The sequence below is a fragment of the Pararge aegeria genome, chromosome 24 (genome assembly GCF_905163445.1).
Source record: "Pararge aegeria chromosome 24, ilParAegt1.1, whole genome shotgun sequence".
In the NCBI taxonomy this organism is placed as follows: Eukaryota; Metazoa; Arthropoda; class Insecta; order Lepidoptera; family Nymphalidae; genus Pararge; species Pararge aegeria.
In genome coordinates this window covers 2,606,429-2,625,311 of record NC_053203.1, presented here as the reverse complement: position 1 = coordinate 2,625,311, position 18,883 = coordinate 2,606,429, and the positions used below count along the sequence as shown (strand labels likewise).

Sequence of the window (18,883 nt, the reverse complement as noted above, 5' to 3'; positions counted from 1 at the left end):
ACATAGCCATCTAGCCCTAAAGTAAGCGTAGCTTGTGTTATGAGTACTAAGATGACTGATGAATATTTTTATGAATAGCATACATAAATACTTATACTATAAATATAAACACCCAGACACTGAGAAACATTCCTGTTTATCACACAAACATTTGCCAGTTGTGGGAATCGAACCCACGGCCTTGGACACAGAAAGCAGGGTCGCTGCCCACTGCGCCAATCGGCCGTCAATGTATACCAACTATGTTTTATGCAAATAAAAGTATTGAATTGAATTGAAGTACTACCGCCATTATTCGCCATATTTCCGCCGCCAAGCAGGCCTTGTTGCAATGCAATAATGAGTATTGATAAACGACCAAGACACCGGGAGGTATCTTTGCTTCGTTCGAGTCCATGTAGGACTGAGGTGCATCTTTTTTTTTTGCTTTTTCGGAAGGACACTTGCCGATACCCACCTGAGGGGTTGCTACGGCATCACCGGGGGAGTGGGGCGAGCGCGAAAGCTCGCCATGAGAAGAGCCCCAGGGCTCGACGACATCGGGGGGGAGAGTGGGGAGACGTCGACCCGAGGGTGCCTCCTGCGAGGACTTGGACCTCGGCTCGGTTCGTCGTTAATCTGACTGTTGGTGGACTTTTGGACTAATCATTGTTTAGTCCGAACGCCCCCGTGACCGTGGTAAGGATCCACGTCCGGATGACGTCAGAAATCGGGGCCCTCGTCTTCGCCGGCGAAGACGCTGTGTATGTTGCGTGTGTGTGTGTTGTTGGGACACGTTGTCGGTAGTTATTTTATCGTCAGGGTCGTCAAGGACATTCTTCGGACGTCGCCGCTTTGGCTCGACGTTGGGGACGGGGGTATAAGTGGACGCCTCGACCACTAGGGGTTTGGGGTGTCGGACTGCTGAGGTGCATCGATAATGCAGTCGTTTTTATATCAAAATACCAACCAACTCAATGTCATGAACATAAATATCTGGCAAAATATGAATTTATAGTCATCAAGAGTTTAATTATTTACCCACTTTATAAATTTACTGTAACTGTAAATCTACTTTAACTAGTCGAGAAATGTGGTCACCCAGGCGCCAGTCAAGCGCGTGGGATGCCTAATGGTGCAAAATAGCATTGCTTCCTTGAATAGTACTTACTCGTGACTTGCGTTTACTAAGTACCTATCTGAACCAGTTTAGATTTCGTTCTTTCGAACGCTTTTCTAAAATCCATCTATACAGTTTTATCTGTAAAGAGGTATCTAGCAGCGGCCGAAACCGATGAACACGATTTAGAAAGTGTTTTGTCCTATCCATTATAAATAAACAAATATACTACGACAATACACACGTCGCGTCGCCTGTGTATCTTGTGTATGGGTACTAAGAGAGCTGATGAATATTTATATGAATATAATACATATAAAAACTTGTAATATACAGATAAACACCCAGACACTGAAGAACCTTCACGTTCATTTCACAAACATTTTTCCAGTTGTGGGAATTGGACTCACGGTCTTAGATGCAGAAAGCAGGGTCGCTGCCCACTGCGCCAACCGGCTGTCTAACATAGATATTATTATGATGGCCGATTGGCGCTGTGGGCAGCGACCCTGCTTTCTGAGTCCAAGGCCGTGGGTTCGATTCCCACAACTGGAAAATGTTTGTGTGATGAACATGAATATTTTTCAGTGTCTGGGTGTTTATATGTATATTTTAAGTATTTATGTATATTATTTATAAAATATTCATTAGTTATCTTAGTACCCATAACACAAGCTACGCTTACTTTGGGACTAGATGGCGGTGTGTGTACTGTGGTAGTATATTAAAATATTAATATTCAATATTTTATAAATTTCAGGCCTACAATTTATAAAATAGTTATTATAGGCGTCGGTGTGAATTGCTCTTACTTCATAACTTAATATAAATTAACTGTGAGATGGTGATTACAAAAAAAAATTACCCGGCTAAGTTTTTGTGGGCTCTTCTTAGACCATGGCGCGTTTAGAAACCTCGTAGCTTTAGGTTTAAGTTGGCGAACGAAGGTATCACCATCCCCTTACAATTATGATAACATATATGTATAACGCTTCATAAGTGCCTGTGATAGGCGTACATGAATAAAGAAATTTTGAATTTGATTTTTTGAATTTACAGCTGGGTATTAATTGTTTCAGGTAACACAGCAAGTCCACGATGGCAACCAAATCGTACAGCAAGCACAAAGAGTATAAGGAGTACTCCAGCTCCAGGGGCAACGTGCCGTACACAGACGAACAATTTGGTATGTACCATTTGATGTAGTAGCAGCATTACCTTATACCGCAACTTCTATTATACAGCAGTGCACGCTACGGCCTTTTACAACTTGTAACCGAATTACGGAGACAGATTTGGCTTGATTGGGTAAAAAAAAAATCAAAATTTATTTATTTCAAGTAGGCATAATATAAGCACTTTTGAAACGTCAAGGGTAACAAACCTCCATACATCTGTGAAACCATAAATCCATACATCCTCAGAAATTTTAACATTAATTACAGATATGATAAAATCCGAACTGATTCCGAAAGGCAGTAAGCTAGACTCTCTGGGCAGAAGTGGGGGTGGAGGGGCGAGGGAGTACCACTACGAGTACAAGGAGGAGAAACACCCCTCCGGGAAGTACGATAGGAAGGACTTACATACCGTTGAGGTAAGCTTACTCTTTTGAGGTTTTGTAGATACAATCTATACGTATAAAATACTTGTTCTATTTTTGAAGTTTTGAAGATACAACCTAAACATATAAAATACTTGTTCTATTTTTGACGTTTTGAAAATTCAAACTATAAATAAAAAACACTTGTTCTATTTCTGAAGTGAAAACTTCTTTTGTAAGTAGTTCTTGGGTGGATCAAAAATCATAGAACTCGCGTCATCCTCACCGAACGCTTTCCATTATTGCATAGAATTACTTTATTTACTGTAATGTGGTACTTAACTTTTGCCATTATTTCGATACAACCCTTCCAGGAATTCACAATCCCACCGAAGGGCATTCCGAAAGCATCAGAGAGCACGTACTACTACGAGCGTGAGGAGAGAGAGCTGCCGGCGATTGGCTCCGGCACCAGAACCTACAACTACGAAACCACTAGCGCAACTCCAGGTGAGCTTTTATTCTTCTACAGATTTCAAAAGACCGTTGAACATTGAAGTTATATGCCATGCTAATAAAACAGGCGACTTTTTGACATTTCCCTAAAAGTAAGTTTCAGGTGAGTTTCGGTAGTAGTAGACATTTTGAGACAGAGCTCGTCCGGGGAATTTCTATCGCCATGCTTATTTCTGCCGCTCAAGCAGTATTGTTACAATGCTGTGTTCCCGCCTTCGCCTTGCTTCGCTTCTTCTGCTTGGTCCGTCAATTTAACTATAAAAAAAAGATTAGTCCTGCCTCTGCAATAGGAGCTAGTATATTAGTTAATTATTATTTTTCTCTTATTTATTTTTTTAATTATTACTCGCTTTTTTCGGAAACTGCTCTGGCTTTTTATTTGGTGATGCAAGACAAGTCTAAAGCTGTGTCTTAAAAGCAAAACATAGAAAGTCGCCTTTTTCGTTAGTTCGGCAAATAACGAGAGGTATTATTCGTTCCAAAGAGGCAGAAAGTCTGATGGCTTTTATCAAAAACCTTCAACATTACATTTTTTACTGTCTTTGAGACTTATGTGTGAAATCGAAATGCTAATATTTTTCGAGTAAAGCACTGCCATAGTTTTTACTGAGAGAAATCAGATACAGCCCTGATATCACATGCAAAATTAAAATAAGTGTCCCCTGTGCCTTTATTAGGTACACATCGCGTAGCGTAGGTACTATGCGCGTGTCGGTCTTTTATCTTCAATAGGGTTGTCATAAGAAAATAATTAGATTGTTATGCATTAGTTTGTATGGAAAAATAAATTTGCTTCCATTAAATCAAAATATTTTTGATTCTTTATGAAATATACTTATGCACTCTTCAACCAGTGGCGTGCACTTCACTAATGCACAAATGCACTGCCTACCCTAAAAATTGTATACAACTTGTATAGAAGGAGAATTAATCAGAATTACGAAACAGTATTTCGTAATTCGGTTACATGTTGTACACCTACTCTATATATATTCAATCTTTCTTCAACAGGATACTCAAAAGTAAAGAGCTCTAAAGTGACTAAGGAACTGACGCAGAACGTGGACGAACTAGATTCTCTTCTAGACGACTTGCAGAAGGACCAAGAACGACAGCTTTACAAGAGTAAGTTTCCTTTTTTTTCTTCATATTATATTTTTTATATTATATGTGTACGTATATGAAGTAAGTATACTTAATTTAATTTATTATTATTTATCTATTTTGGTAACTAATGTTTATTATTTAAATATTATTTTGTGTACATCCTTACATACTTGTTCTTAACTTCATTTACATAGGCAGGTTGCCTGGTAGAGATAGCTTTTAAGCGATAAGGCCTCCTACAGTACCTTTTCTTTCTTTCTTTCAATTGTGTTTTTTTTTATTGCTTTGTCTTTGGTCTACAATAAAGTGTATTTGATTTGATTGAACTAAAAAGGACTGTCAGATGTTCGATAAGTAAGACAAATCGGCTACGTTTATTGTTAACTTCTTAGACCAGGAGGCGTTTCTCCTTCTAGCTTTAGTTTTATGTGGTCACCATCAACTCAAAGTATGCAATGGAAAAAAAAAATTACTTCATCGGTTTCATTGGTGCCTGCGATAGATATAATAGGCGTGCATATAGTATCTTTGAACCGGTTTTTTGGGGATTTTTGAAGTAAAACATCTTTAGGCGAGTAACTCAGATTTTTTTCTGACGGAAGTAACGCTTACGTCAGGCGTCTGTGTAGTTTCCGCTATTTAAAAATAATAATTTGAATTGGTCGTAAGTATGTATATCTCATATACACTACGCTTCTTGACTTAAACGCCAGCTAGTGGCAAATATAATAAGCAATTGGGATTATTTATTTCCAATATTTTTAAGCAAAGTTGATAATTTGAAAGAAATAAATTGAAAGTTAAAAAAAAATATATTTTAAATTGCAAAGTTTTTTGAAAATCTCTAAATATACTTGCTTATTTATTACTTTTGTAATAAATTAATTATTAATAAATCTTCTGACGATTGCGACATTCATATTCAATGACAAGGTTATCTTGACATGCGCTGATCTAACTTTCAATTATTATTCTATTTAACGGCCGATTGGCGCAGTTTTGCAGCTACCCTGCTTTCTGAGTCCAAGGCCGTGGGTTCGATTCCCACAACTGGAAAATGTTTGTGTGATGAGCATGAATGTTTTTCAGTGTCTGGGTGTTTATATGTATATTATAAGTATTTATGTATATTATTAATAAAAAATATTCATCAGTCATCTTAGTGCCCATAACAATAGCTACGCTTAAATTCGGGCTAGATGGCGATGTGTGTATTGTCGTAGTATATTTATTTATTATTTATATTTATCAAATGTGAATAATGAATATGTTCACTTTTTCGTTTACATGTTGAACCTATTTTCCTTCCCACTCCATTCCTCCCACACTCTAGGAACACTGGTAAGGGATATCTTATAGAGATGTGCGATTCCTTGTCCGAGTCTTCTCTTGTTTATTATCCCACTTCTGTTATTACGTAATAAAGAAATGAATAATGTTTTTTTTCATCAGGTGGCTACGCATCAGACACTGCTGAAAGTACCTCATTCGACTATAGGAGGGGGTGAGTTGATAAAACTTTTAAATTAATTCACCCACGTACCACTGAGCCAGTGGTATACTACCCTGCCAAACAGTGGCGTGCACTGGATTTCTTACCAGGGTATGCGTACAGCAGAAAAATTGTATAAAATGGTAAAAATCTTCTATATTTCATTTTTAGGGTATGGAGTGCTTTTGTGCATGTACGAAGTGCACGCCACTGCTGACCAAATGTAACACGCCTTTGACAACATTTGGAGAATTCTTAGGCATGCAGGTTTCCCCACGATGTTTTCCTTCACTGTTAAGTAAGTGATATTTGAAGGCTCGATAATAAATATACTATGACAATACACACATCGCCATCTAGCCCCAAAGAAAGCGTAGGTTGTGATATGGGTACTAAGATGACTGATGAGTATTTTTATCAATAGCTAGCGTACGTTAATATTTAGCGTACCCAGCCCGCTTCGCCGGGCTAGATTTTGCTTTATTTTATTTAAACAATAAAGTTACATCATTACATTTTTAATTTAAGTCTCATAATATATTAAATCATTTATTTCTCTAGTATTCATTCTCTTCTATTCTCTTCTCGTACGGGTGAAGATCATTATCTACACCCATGTACACCCAACCATAGAATATCATCATAGTAAATAAAAGCTGTATATGACAGTTTGACAGTTCGAAAATAGGAGTGCTCACCAAACTTTACAGGATTACTCGCCAGGTCAATCCGAAGATTCCCTGAAAGTTTCATTGGAATCGGTCCAGCCGTTTCGGAGCCTATACGGAACATACCCACACACTTTATCTTTTTTATATATAGAATATAGATATACATAAATACTGTACAGATAAATACTCAGACACTGAAAAACATTCATGTTCATCACAAAAACATCTTAAAGTTGTGGGAATCGAACCCAAAGCCTCGCGCTCAGTATCATGGTCGCTGCACTCTACGGCAATCAGCCGTCCCCTTGAAACGCACATAACTCCGAAAATCTAGAGATGCGTTTCGGCGATCGAAGTTTGTCCCATGAAAATGAAATCGGAGTCCTAACCACTGGGCTATCGCCGCTGCTAAAGTCAGACTGTTTAATTTATTTGTATTGATAACAGTTTTGTCTATCTTGTTCCAGTATTCCAGCGAAAGCGCCCTCTAGCGGCTACTCGACTCTGAAGCATGAAGAAAGGCTGGAATCATCGTCATGGGGCTCGAGCCCACCACCCACAATCACACGAGCTGCCGAAGTTAGAAAAGAGGTGTATAGGGAGGAGAAAACCGGTAATTTTACTGAGTATTTAGTTTCAGTAGAGCTTTTCTTGACAGCGGGGAAGTACTATCGCCTTGTTTATTTCTGCCGCTAAGCAGCATTGTTGCGTGCACTTCATACATACACAGAAGCACTGCGTACCCAAATTATTTTTTTACAACTCTTATTGTAGGGGACTTTTTCCATTTTTATGCCATTTTCCTGCTTTATGCATACCCTGGTCGAAGACTCTGTGCACGCCACTGGTTGCAATAATGTGTTCCGTTCTGAAGAACCGGTTGCCGGTGTAGTTATTGGCACAAGAGGTTTAGTGGCGTGCATGCTGTTTTGACTAGGGTAGGCATAAAGCAGGAGGATTCAATAAAAAATGAAAAATTCCCCTTCTATACAAGTTCTATGAAATCTGTAGGTTAGGCAGTGCGTTTGTGCATATGTGAAGTGCACGCCACTGATGAGGCTTAACACCTACGCCTCAGGTTGATAGACACAGGACGTGCTCCTTGCATGCTCTGTGAAGTGCTGTTTAAAGGCGATAGTTTTCCATTTACCATCAGGTGAAACATCTGCCATCCGTCGATTATTACTTTTTTTTTTCTTATTTTTAGACTGAAGAATATTTTTATGAATAAAATACTTATAATTTACCTATAAACACCCAGACACTGAAAAACATTCATGCTCGTCACACAAACATTTTCCAGTACTGAGAATCGAACCCACGGCCTTGGACTCAGAAAGCAGGGTCGCAGCCCATTGCGCCAGTCGGCCGACAAATTAAAAATGCAATATAAAAATAAAATTAAAAAATAAATTAAATAGACAAAATAAGAAATTACAATATATAATATATAAGAAATGATATTCGCTGTTACAACTGTTACAAATGTTGTTACAAGTAAATGTAAACTTATCTCTATATTTTTTATAAAATAGAATTTACAGTCAATGTAAATTTAATGTATTTGTGATGGCTTTTTTATTTTATTTTATTATTATCCGTTGTTACAGAATCCCGCGTGGTACCATCCCAGGTGTCTCCCGCCATACCACAAGCGGTGCCACCCACCATCTGCTCACACTGCCACGAGCCACCGACCACTGGCACTGTGAGTATCATCATTCAAAACCTATCAGTGCCCTAAATGCCTCATTCAGCCATTATTGTATGCAGTATAAACGCCCCGCGCACGTCTCTTCGCACCCACAGAATGTTGCTAGCTCTAAAACTTCAGAATGTTGCTAGCTCTAAAACTTCAGAATGTTGCTAGCTCTAAAACTTCAGAATGTTGCTAGCTCTAAAACTTCAGAATGTTGCTAGCTCTAAAACTTCAGAATGTTGCTAGCTCTAAAACTTCAGAATGTTGCTAGCTCTAAAACTTCAGAATGTTGCTAGCTCTAAAACTTCAGAATGTGGCTAGCTCTAAAACTTCAGAATGTGGCTAGCTCTAAAATTTCAGAATGTTGCTAGCTCTAAAACTTCAGAATGTGGCTAGCTCTAAAACTTCAGAATGTTGCTAGCTCTAAAACTTCAGAATGTGGCTAGCTCTAAAACTTCAGAATGTTGCTAGCTCTAAAACTTCAGAATGTTGCTAGCTCTAAAACTTTCCCATTTTCCCCATTTTATGGTAAACGTTAAGAACATTAGAGGTAACATAATGAGTGACAACTGCTTAAAGTATGTTAACAATTATTCATTGTAAAGTCAACATCTCCTGAGGATGCTCTGGTTTCGGAGCGAAGCGTACATTGCCAAAGATCTGTTTGGTGTGGAGTATAAGGATTGAAGAAATTATAAATTACACCACACAGATTCTCCTGCTTTTCGCGGAGTATAGCAAATTAAGCTTAATTTTCAAAATATTAAATTCTGTTTGTGAAACACTACTAAAGTGGAGTGGTTTTTGATGCTTCAATTTTAGTCTTGTACACGGTTTCTGTATATTCTTAACTCTGTGTTAAGAATATACGGTATATGTATGTAAATAGTAAACGTTAGACAAATTAGACGTAAAATAATTACTTTCAACTTAAATAAAGTGACTTACCTATTCGTGAAATACTACTAAAGTGGAGTGGTTATCGATGCTTCAATATTAGTCTTGTATACGGTTTCTGTATATTCTTAATTCTGTGATAAAAATACAAGGAAAATGTAAATTCGCACAATGTATACATTTTGCTGGCATTATGGCTACATAGCGATCTCTTCAATGCGACCAATGGCGTAAAACACAGCTCAAGAAAAGAGGTATGTGTATATATACAAATAAATATACTACGCAATACACACATCGCCATCTTGCCCCAAAGTAAGCGTAGCTTGTGTTATGGGTACTAAGATGACTGATGAATATATTTATGAATTATATACACATAAATACTTATAATATAGAAGGAGGTGAACCGCCGGATCCAACTCGGATGGGCTCTTTGTAGCGATCTCTTCCAGGCAACCTTAGGATAAGGAAAACAAAAGGATAACGTACTGTAGTTTTTTAAAAAACATACTAATAACTACATACTAATACTTAAACTAGATTACACAAATAAAATAATACATAATATAATAAAAATACATTATCATTAGTGTAATAAAAAATGTCTTCCTTCCAGCTGTCAAGACCGGGCGCCATGAACAAAGTGACCACCACGGTCAAGACCTACACGTACGAAATACCGGCCGACCAGGACCCGACCACCGTGCCCATCCCCGAACACTCACACTCGCACACTCACACGCACAACGAACACGTTCTGCACGAGTGAGTATTATACAAGGTTATTAGGGTAGGGGTTGAAAGCCGACGGGGTGTTAATGTATTCATGATGGCGAAAATCTTTTTCCTTGGACAGTTTTTTATTGGCAACGTTTTCATATAAATTACGCAGTGTCAACCATAACATCAGCTGTTTTCACTTTTAAGGTCAAATGAGGTGAAGCAAACAGAACCACCCTACCGACGTGCCGCTAAGCGATTTAGCGTTGCGATGGCATTTAAATAAATGTTATTATTTGACGGCCGATTGGCGCAGTGGGCAGCGACCCTGCTCTCTGAGTCCAAGGCCGTGGGTTCGATTCCCACAACTGTACAATATTTGTGTGATGAACATGAATGTTTTCAGTGTCTGGGTGTCTATATACTATAAGTATTTATGTATATTATTCATAAAAAATATTCATCAGTTATCTTAGTACCCATAAAACAAGCCACGCTTACTTTGGGACTAGATGGCGATGTGTGTATTGTCGTAGTATATTTATTTTTATTTATTTATTTATTACAATTTAAAAATAACTAAGAAGAAGATACTGCGATCCACAGTCTGTCCTGCGTGATGATGGCGGCCAAACGATCCCGAATGGAGAGGACTATAGTCCAATTTTAGTCCAACAGTGGACAGTTATGGTTTACGGGTTAACTACTTTCCAGTAGCACAACGATATCAAACACGTCGACGCCCGTGAAGCTGGTGGCGGCGCCCCCCCACCCCGCACCCCCCGCCGGCGGCTGCCAGTACTGTTCCCACTGCAATACGCGGCTGCAATACCGCACGCACGCTACCGATGGTAAGCCGCCTACCAACCACTGATGATAAAAGCTGGAGGGTGAAAAAAGTTCTTATGGTAAAACGGAACCCTAACATGTCATACACAATTTAGTGGGCGTCTAAAAATTACTTGAATTGTTTTTTTATATGTTCCCAAAATTTTTATATGCATTTGAAATTTATATTTTTTTTAACTAAATGCTAAATTACCAAAATTAAACTAATTTTGTCGTGGTAGATTTATAACGATATCTTTGACACAGATATCTAGTTAGGAGTCTAAAAAACACCTCAACATACGCCATTTTTTCTTTTTGATAAATAATTTTACGTTTTTATAAATTAATTTGTAAAACCTTGGCTGTAGTTATACATTTAACCCACTCAGGGTTAAATGTATAACTAATGTATGTGTTCTTACTATAAACAAATAAATAAATATTACTAAGACTCCGCTGTGCGTCCGTCGGTCTATCCATCAGGCTGAACCGAATACAGTTGAAATTTTCACAGATGATTTATTAGTTTGCTGCTAAAACAAGTACCAAAAATCAGAATGAAAAAAAATTAAAGAATCCTCCCATACAAAAGACATGTTTTTTTTTACTGTTTTTATAGACAATGGTACAAACCTTTTGTGCGCCATTCCGACTCGCGCTTGGCACTTATTTTTTTTAACATACCATACATGTTTATTGTAACTTAACATACCAACGTAAATTACATACTGACTTTGACTTCGACTTTAAACTACATAAAATTAATAAATCGCTTACTTTTACTTAGCACAAAGCGTCCGTGGTAAATATGGTTTCACTCGAGAATTGGGGGCCCATTTTATTTGATTTAATTTAATATCAAACCTCAATTTTAAAGGTCGGATCATTATTGTCGAAAATAAGAATTTATTAAACATATATTAACACTTTTATAGTCATTTTTCTGATATGCACCTATTTTAACTATTGCACGCCTCGTAAGCGGAGCGTGAGGTGATGCCAAAATGACTCTCGACATGTCAAAAAACCCAGTCTTTCAAAACTTAAATGATGTTTTTTTTATTAGTATAACACTTACAGGATAACATGAGTGCACTAACATCAAGTTAAATAATTAATCTGTCTAGCACATATGCTATATATTTTATAAGCAATTATTCTTGTTCAATATAATAATAAAACTAATCATTCTTGGACGTCAGTGTGTCTGTGTTTACGGATCCGTGTATGTGGCAGAGAAATTGGACGAAAAAATTATCTTACCGGAATATTTATTTTTTTATTATATAAAGTAATGCACTGTGCTGATTCATTCCTAGTTAATATTAGCGTTCTAAGTACTGTCGTTTAATTATAATTTATCAAAAACTAAAAATATCAAGATTCGCGCATGCGCTTTGTACATTTCGTCTCATAAAATCGCGCGAGACATAAAGATATTCATTTTATTTATTTCATTTTTAAAAACTTGAGTTTTTGTTTTAGGATTGTTTTTTTTTTTTTTTAATGTTAATGGCCGCTATGAGGCGTGCACTTTTGGATTTTTCAAATTTTTTATTACAACTTACTAGAAAATTCAAGATGATAAAAGAAAAAAATTAACATTATTTCTGCTGAAAAACAAAGTTAACTTGTGTATATTTGCGTCAAAATAATAAACTCTCAGTAGAACACCACTAAAAACAGCTTTACGAAAGTTACCGAAATATTCTTTTTATATATAGTATGTGTATACTTGGTAGCACTTAGTCACAAGTTGAATTTCTCCAACAGAGGTAACGAGTGACCGCGTGCTGTATCCACAGCCCGCGCCCACCACTCTGCATCCCGTAGTTCCCAACGACCCGCACAATGGACACGGCCCATATGTACGTATACTTTTCATCATCATCGTCATATCAACCAATCGACGTTCACTGCTGGACATAAGTCTTTCGTAGGGAGTTCCACAGGGAGTTCTCCAGTGAAGAGGAATGGCAAAAATATGCACAAATGCTAAGAAGCATTATGGTGAGGAGAGAGAAACGAGAAAGAGATGAGAAGGAAAAGAGAGAAAACACTTAAAGAAGGTCGGCATGAAGTAATGCCCAGCGGTTCCGTGCAGACCTGGCAGATAGGGGGGGTTGTTTTAGTCCGTGCAAGTCGGACATGCCCTGCCATAAGGCAGAAGTCCGAAGGGATTTTTTCCTCCTCGTTTAAAAAAAAAAAAAAAAAAAAGGGAGTCCTCCAGCGGCTCCCAGCGACTCGCCTGATGTTATCTGTCCACCTTGTTGGGGGCGACTTACGCTGCGTTTATCGGTGCAGGGTCGCCACTCCAGCACCTTAAGACCCCAACGTGAACAATTGATACAATTAAATCACCGGAATGAGCCCGCAGACTTTGAGAATTGAAGGTGTACTTTCAAACCAGCTAACTTCAGAGTGTCGGTTTTTTATGACGGTGTGCGCGCATCGTAACCATTTACTCTCATAGTTTTTCCCGCCAAAAGAATATCTAAATGTAACTTCGAAAATCTGGCAATAGAAACTGGGATTCTGGATTTCCTCACGCAGTGCTTTCCGCAGGGTCCATCAAGCTACAAGTACAGCGAGTCGAGCTACTCCACGCACAACTCGGCGCAGCGGTTCCCCTCCCCCGCGCCCGCGCACCGCTCGCTGTCCCCCTCCCCCGCGCCCTTCCCGCGCCCCGCCACGCCCGCCACAGCCACGCAGCAACCGCCCAAGAAACTAGACGACCTGCTCGCGGACTTCCCCGAAGCGGTGAGCATTGCATGGCTTATTTCATATTAGGTTGGGGAAAAAGTTTCTTCGCATTTCTAAAGAAAAAAAATTGTTATATAGAATAAATAATAAATATACTACGACAATATACACATCGCCATCTAGCCCCAAAGTAAGCATAGCTTGTGTTATGGGTACTGAGATAACTGATGAATAATTATATGCTTTCATAACATGATACCGAAGGTTATATTAGATCTACCTTTACCTAAGTTTAAACAATATATTAAAACACATTTAACAAATCGTGGTTACTACACGATTGATGAATTCCCTAACGACAAGGCTGCTTGGAAGCAGGCCACTCCGCTCTCATCTCTCACAAAACAGAAAAATTCTAAAGATTGTTAAACTATAAAATGATGTTGGAAAAGAGCAATCTGCCGAGTTTCTTGCCGGCTCTTCTCAGTGGAATCTGCCTTCCGAACCGGTGGTAGAGTCACTACAAACAGACTGACTTGACGTTTCAAAAGTGCTTATAAATTAGGCCTACTTGAAATAAATGAATTTTGAATTTGATTTTTTGACGTGACGTCTTATAAATTTCGATGGAGCCGCCTGCACACTCGAAAAAACATGACGTATGCGGCGTTACCTCGCTGTGAGGCGTTCCATTCAAAGCTTGAAGTGCAAGCGAGAGCGCGGAACGAGCGTCGAAGAGGCACAGTCGGCCTCCGCGTTCGACATCTGTCTCTCTCCTACTTGAGTGAACGATGCGTCCGCGTGCACAGCTTCTATACAATAATACATTTACATGTTTTCGGCAAGGATGAATGCAGCGAAAAGTGAATGTGGTGTCAATTGTTTATAGCAAACGATAATATCTATCAAACAAATAAAATTAAAATTTTCTTTTGAAAAATGCAACCATCCATCAGTATTTTCTTACGACGTTATCACGTTCAACTATCGTCAGTAAGCCGACTTTACAGACAACCAATTTTTTTATGCAACCAATGGCGTAAAATACAGCTCAAGAAGATTATGTGGTACATAAAGTGCCATCTATGGGGCCTTGAATAAGAATATTTATGACTTTGACTTAATATCGCTTTCAAGAATTCTTTAATTCTAAGTTAGTTCTCAAAGTTAACTTTATTAATTTGGCGATTGCTTCCAGCGTTTCCCCACCCAACCGGACGGCATCACCCGTCGCAAAGTGGAAGTGACGCACGAGAGTTTAAGCCAGAACGCACAAAACGCTCAAAACGACACCGCGAAGAAGCCGTCGCTACCGATCGGTGGTAGCAAGAATGTCGCTGGCCCCGCGGTCTACTACCCGCCTGGACACGTGCCTTTTGCCAAGAAGGACACTCCAGTAGTCGCTGGCGGTGGCGGATACCAGTCCGCTGTGAGTAGAATTCTACTTATTTCTTAACTTTAAGCTTGCAGATTAAGTTAGAATTGTGCAATTTCTATTATGTCCAACTCTTTGGAAATAAACAAGAAAACCTCAAATACATAGATATTGTGTTTTATGGCGCAAAATTGAAAGTGAATTATATATTTATAGGTATGTGAACAAGGTGAAATGTACATATATATAAAATACATTTCACCGTATTCCAGTACAGACAGGAAACAAAAATAAATTAACGTGTCCTCTTCCTAAAGCTCGGGAACATGGAATAGGAGAAGTTTATCCCCTTTTATTGTCTATACATATAATAAAATTAGAGTGTCTGTTTGTAATATTGAAATAACCGGTTTTTACTACATGTATATGAGTATAATACGGAACACACACCAAAATAACATTTTTACAATTTTTGTCTGTCTGTCTGATTGCTACGGCTTATATTTAGAACGGCTGGACCGATTTTGACGGGACTTTTACTGGCGGGTAACTGATGTAATAAGGAGGAACTTAAGCTACGTTTATTTCAGAAAAAAATCTTTTTTCTATACTAATATTACAAAGAGGAAAGTTTTTTGTTTGTTTCTTTGTTTGTACCCAATTGACTCTATAATAACTGGACAGATAATAACTATTTCTTCATCAAAGCTCTCCTACAACAAAGTAACAGAGGTATAATTTTTTTTTTTTTTTTTCAAAATAATATCTATATAATAAAATTGCCTTTAGTCTAGCAGTGGAATTTTATAGGCTATTAATGATAGTATTACGCTTACGAGCGTGGTTTTAGTTAGAGTTGATCCACTAGGATTTTTTTTTTGATGTGTAACATCTATAAGCGTAGGGTAAACCTGATTTTTGGCGTGGCGACACAGGCCGTGGCGACGCATCGCCATTTTTACTCTGTAGCGTCTTTTATGTCATCATTCACTTTGACCTATGGAGGGAAGAGGTAAGGAGAGTCATCTTATATGGGAGAAAAGTTGAAAAAGTGTCCAGTGTATGCGCTAAATAACAGTTCAAAAATCCTCCACAATGGCGCTGGTGGATGCACAGGGTATGGTATGAATGTAGCAATCGTAGATGAATTGAAGTATGCCGAGTTAAAAAAATTAATGTCATTATCGACTAAAGTAGTTAATTATTGAAAATTTCAACAACTTACGTTGTATAAAATATTGTGGTAAATATAACCTTACTTCCTTGTTTATTTTTCAAGCCTACTCTAACAATATTTGGTTTGGCGCTTCTTTTAAGAGTTACCTTGATGCAAATGTGGCGCCATCCTAATTTAATACATTTTGACGACACTTTTTCATATACACAGATGATCCTCCTTACCTCTACCCTCCATACTTTGACCGATTGACGTTCACTGCTGGACATAGGTATTTTGTAAGGCGTTCAAAGTCCACGACCCTGAGCCGATTGTGTCCAGCGGATCCCGGCGACTCGTTTGATGTCGTCTCATGTATTTTCGTCTGTATTTTATGTGAATTGACCTTTTCAGGCGATGATGCAAGGAGGCGGCGCGTACGCGTCCGGTCGGGGAATGTACGAGTACGAATCCGGTTCACGCAGCAAGGAAAAGCACAGCGAGAAGAAAACCGCCGTGCCCATCTGTTTGCCGCTTTGCTGCGCCATGCCTTGCGTTATTATGTAAACTAAAATGTACCATTCAAGATCGCGTCACGAAAGTTGAACTTTATTACGTTACTCGACAATCAACAAGAATACATTCAGAACTTGTCGATGTTAAGTTACACACGGCAAGTTGGATACAGACACAAATGTCGATGGGGTGTTCGTATCCTCTTAGGAAGTAACCAGAAGTCTATAAGCTGAAACAAATCCCCATACTATTAGAATTAGGAGCGGTAATGTTTAAAAGTCTGCCAACCCACTCTGTATCGTTGTAGTGTTTGTATCCTCTTAGGAAGTAACCAGAAGTCTATAAGCTGACACAAAACTCTATACCTAATTCATTTCGAATTAGGAGCGGTAATGTTTAACAGCCAGCCAACCTTCTCTGTTTCAATGGGGAGGGACTTTTTTTTGTTTATGTATTTGCATAATTTTACCTATATTTTAATTTATCAGTATGAAATTTCATATATGCAACTATAATGTATCTCAAACATAAATTTTTCTGATTCTAAGTCTAACTTGCTACCTAGTAAGAATCAAGTTTAGTTAACTGTCAGAGTAACTCTACATTATAAAGTTTTAATCATAGTTCATTGATCCTTATTATTGTATGGTCTTTAACTCCAGACCATAAATTGTGACGAAGTTTGACTTGGTGTCACAATTTACACATTTGGCTCGGTAATTTTGACGACACACTGGACTTTACAAGTGATAAATAAATTAAAATAACAAAAACCTGACGTCAACGGCCGTTAAAAATTTCGTTGCGTCGCGTACTTGATATCAATTATGTGAACATACGTGTATAATTCATAACGGTACTTGCATTTTGTATTAATTATCATGTTATAATCTCCCCAGTAACAGATAACACAAAAGCTTTTTGGAAAATCATTATACTAGTAACGCCATCTAGTAGACTGAAAATTCGTGCCATTGAGTTGGTTACTGTCACGAATTTCATAGTCCCGTCATTTTTAATTATACTACAAAGATTCTAAATTAAATAATTATTAAACTTGTTTGATATTGTAAATGCCCGTATTTTATATGATTAGTTAATATAATAAATAAAATAATTAATAGTTAGATAGATAGGTATTTAACAAAATTGTAACTAACAAAGCTTCTCTCAAGTCAAGTGAAGTTGAAGCATTAAAAATTCTGTAATATAATTTGAATTTTAATAACTGTAAAGTTAGTTGTTAAAGCAATGTTGTTATTGTTATACCTTGCTATCAAATTATAATATTCAATTTCCTACTTTCTTAACTCATAAAGTTTTGTTTGACAGGAACCACAGTAAATAGTAAATCAATAAGATAATTATTATCTTTCTTTCAATTCATAATCAACATTCTAAAATGATTTATAGATAAAATAAGTAAGACTTCGTTAGAAATAATTCTTATATATTAACAAAAATAAATAATTCTCATAAAATAAGTTATTTTGTTTAAGATCCTCTATACTTGAGTATAACTCCAAAGTCAACTGAACTCGATGTAGCTGGATATGAAGTTTTTTCTAAAGGTTTCAACCTTTCTGGCTTTACAAGTGTTAATGAAATTAAGCTTTAGATGATGTGAATAAGGTCAATTTTATTCTGAAGTAATTGTCCTACTAAGGGTTAAAGTTCGCATTACCTTCTCTGGTCTATAAACACAGTAGAGCACTAACGAAAAATGTGCCATTAATTATATTTGAATGTAATGTAAGTGTGCAAGTGCCTTGTCCGTCACGTTAAGTGTACAAATGATATTATATTTTTTATTAATAAATTTTATTAATAACTTTGAATTGTTTTATTTTACTTCCTAATTCCACTCGAGGGTGAAGAAATTTTTTGTGTAATTTTTTTATACCTACGTAAATACCAAACTAAATTGCCAGATAGTAAACAGTGCCAACATTTTCATATCTAGATGATTGGTTTTAATAAATAATAATAAATAAAATCATTTTATTTCAGGTCGGGGTTTCACCCATATACAAAATTTAACACAAAATAAATATAAGACAGCTTTTAAAAATAAACACAAAATAAATATAAGACGGATTATAAAAATAAATAAAATATTTTCTAATGACAATGTGAGATGGTGATAACAAAAAGAACACCCGGCTAAGTTTGTTGTACGCTTAGACCAGGGCGCGATTGGAACCCTCGTAGCTTTAGTTTTAAGTTTACGATTGTAGTTATCGCCATCACTACTCACTGCTATGTACACATTTTGTATATAATAACGCAGCAAAAGTGCCATCTATGTGCCTATTTTAATAAAGAAATATAAAAAAAAAAAAATTATATAAAATTTTGAATTAAAAATTACAATCAATTAAATTTCAATTAAAAAATAAATTAAATTTCAATTAAAATCCAACTATTTTATATTATTTCGTGTTTGGAATCTGGTGCACTTTTCGCCAATGTTTAATAAATACGCTGTCAGGGGATGCCTGAGCGACGACTCTAAGGAGCTTATTGTGTACTCCGGCATCGGCAAACATGCCCGA

At 37.3% G+C, this 18,883-nt stretch overlaps 1 protein-coding gene across 2 annotated transcripts in view; it reads left to right on the top strand.

Moving 5' to 3' along the window:
- LOC120634492 (flocculation protein FLO11) overlaps positions 1 to 18,160 on the top strand; it is a 53,602-nt gene extending 35,442 nt beyond the window's left edge. Inside the window, exons 2-14 of one of the 2 annotated variants that reach the window (XM_039905139.1) lie at positions 2,179 to 2,285; positions 2,545 to 2,696; positions 3,017 to 3,152; positions 4,170 to 4,283; positions 5,718 to 5,769; positions 6,896 to 7,041; positions 8,039 to 8,136; positions 9,644 to 9,792; positions 10,465 to 10,598; positions 12,352 to 12,446; positions 13,144 to 13,338; positions 14,480 to 14,710; positions 16,227 to 18,160. In XM_039905139.1, the coding sequence (XP_039761073.1) occupies positions 2,198 to 2,285; positions 2,545 to 2,696; positions 3,017 to 3,152; positions 4,170 to 4,283; positions 5,718 to 5,769; positions 6,896 to 7,041; positions 8,039 to 8,136; positions 9,644 to 9,792; positions 10,465 to 10,598; positions 12,352 to 12,446; positions 13,144 to 13,338; positions 14,480 to 14,710; positions 16,227 to 16,379 (1,743 nt within the window). In that variant the 5' untranslated portion in view covers positions 2,179 to 2,197 and the 3' untranslated portion in view covers positions 16,380 to 18,160. Of the gene's footprint in view, positions 1 to 2,178; positions 2,286 to 2,544; positions 2,697 to 3,016; positions 3,153 to 4,169; positions 4,284 to 5,717; positions 5,770 to 6,895; positions 7,042 to 8,038; positions 8,137 to 9,643; positions 9,793 to 10,461; positions 10,599 to 12,351; positions 12,447 to 13,143; positions 13,339 to 14,479; positions 14,711 to 16,226 lie in introns of both variants that reach the window. The other variant, XM_039905138.1, reaches the window with a different exon arrangement.
- The last annotated feature ends 723 nt before the right edge of the window (positions 18,161 to 18,883 follow it).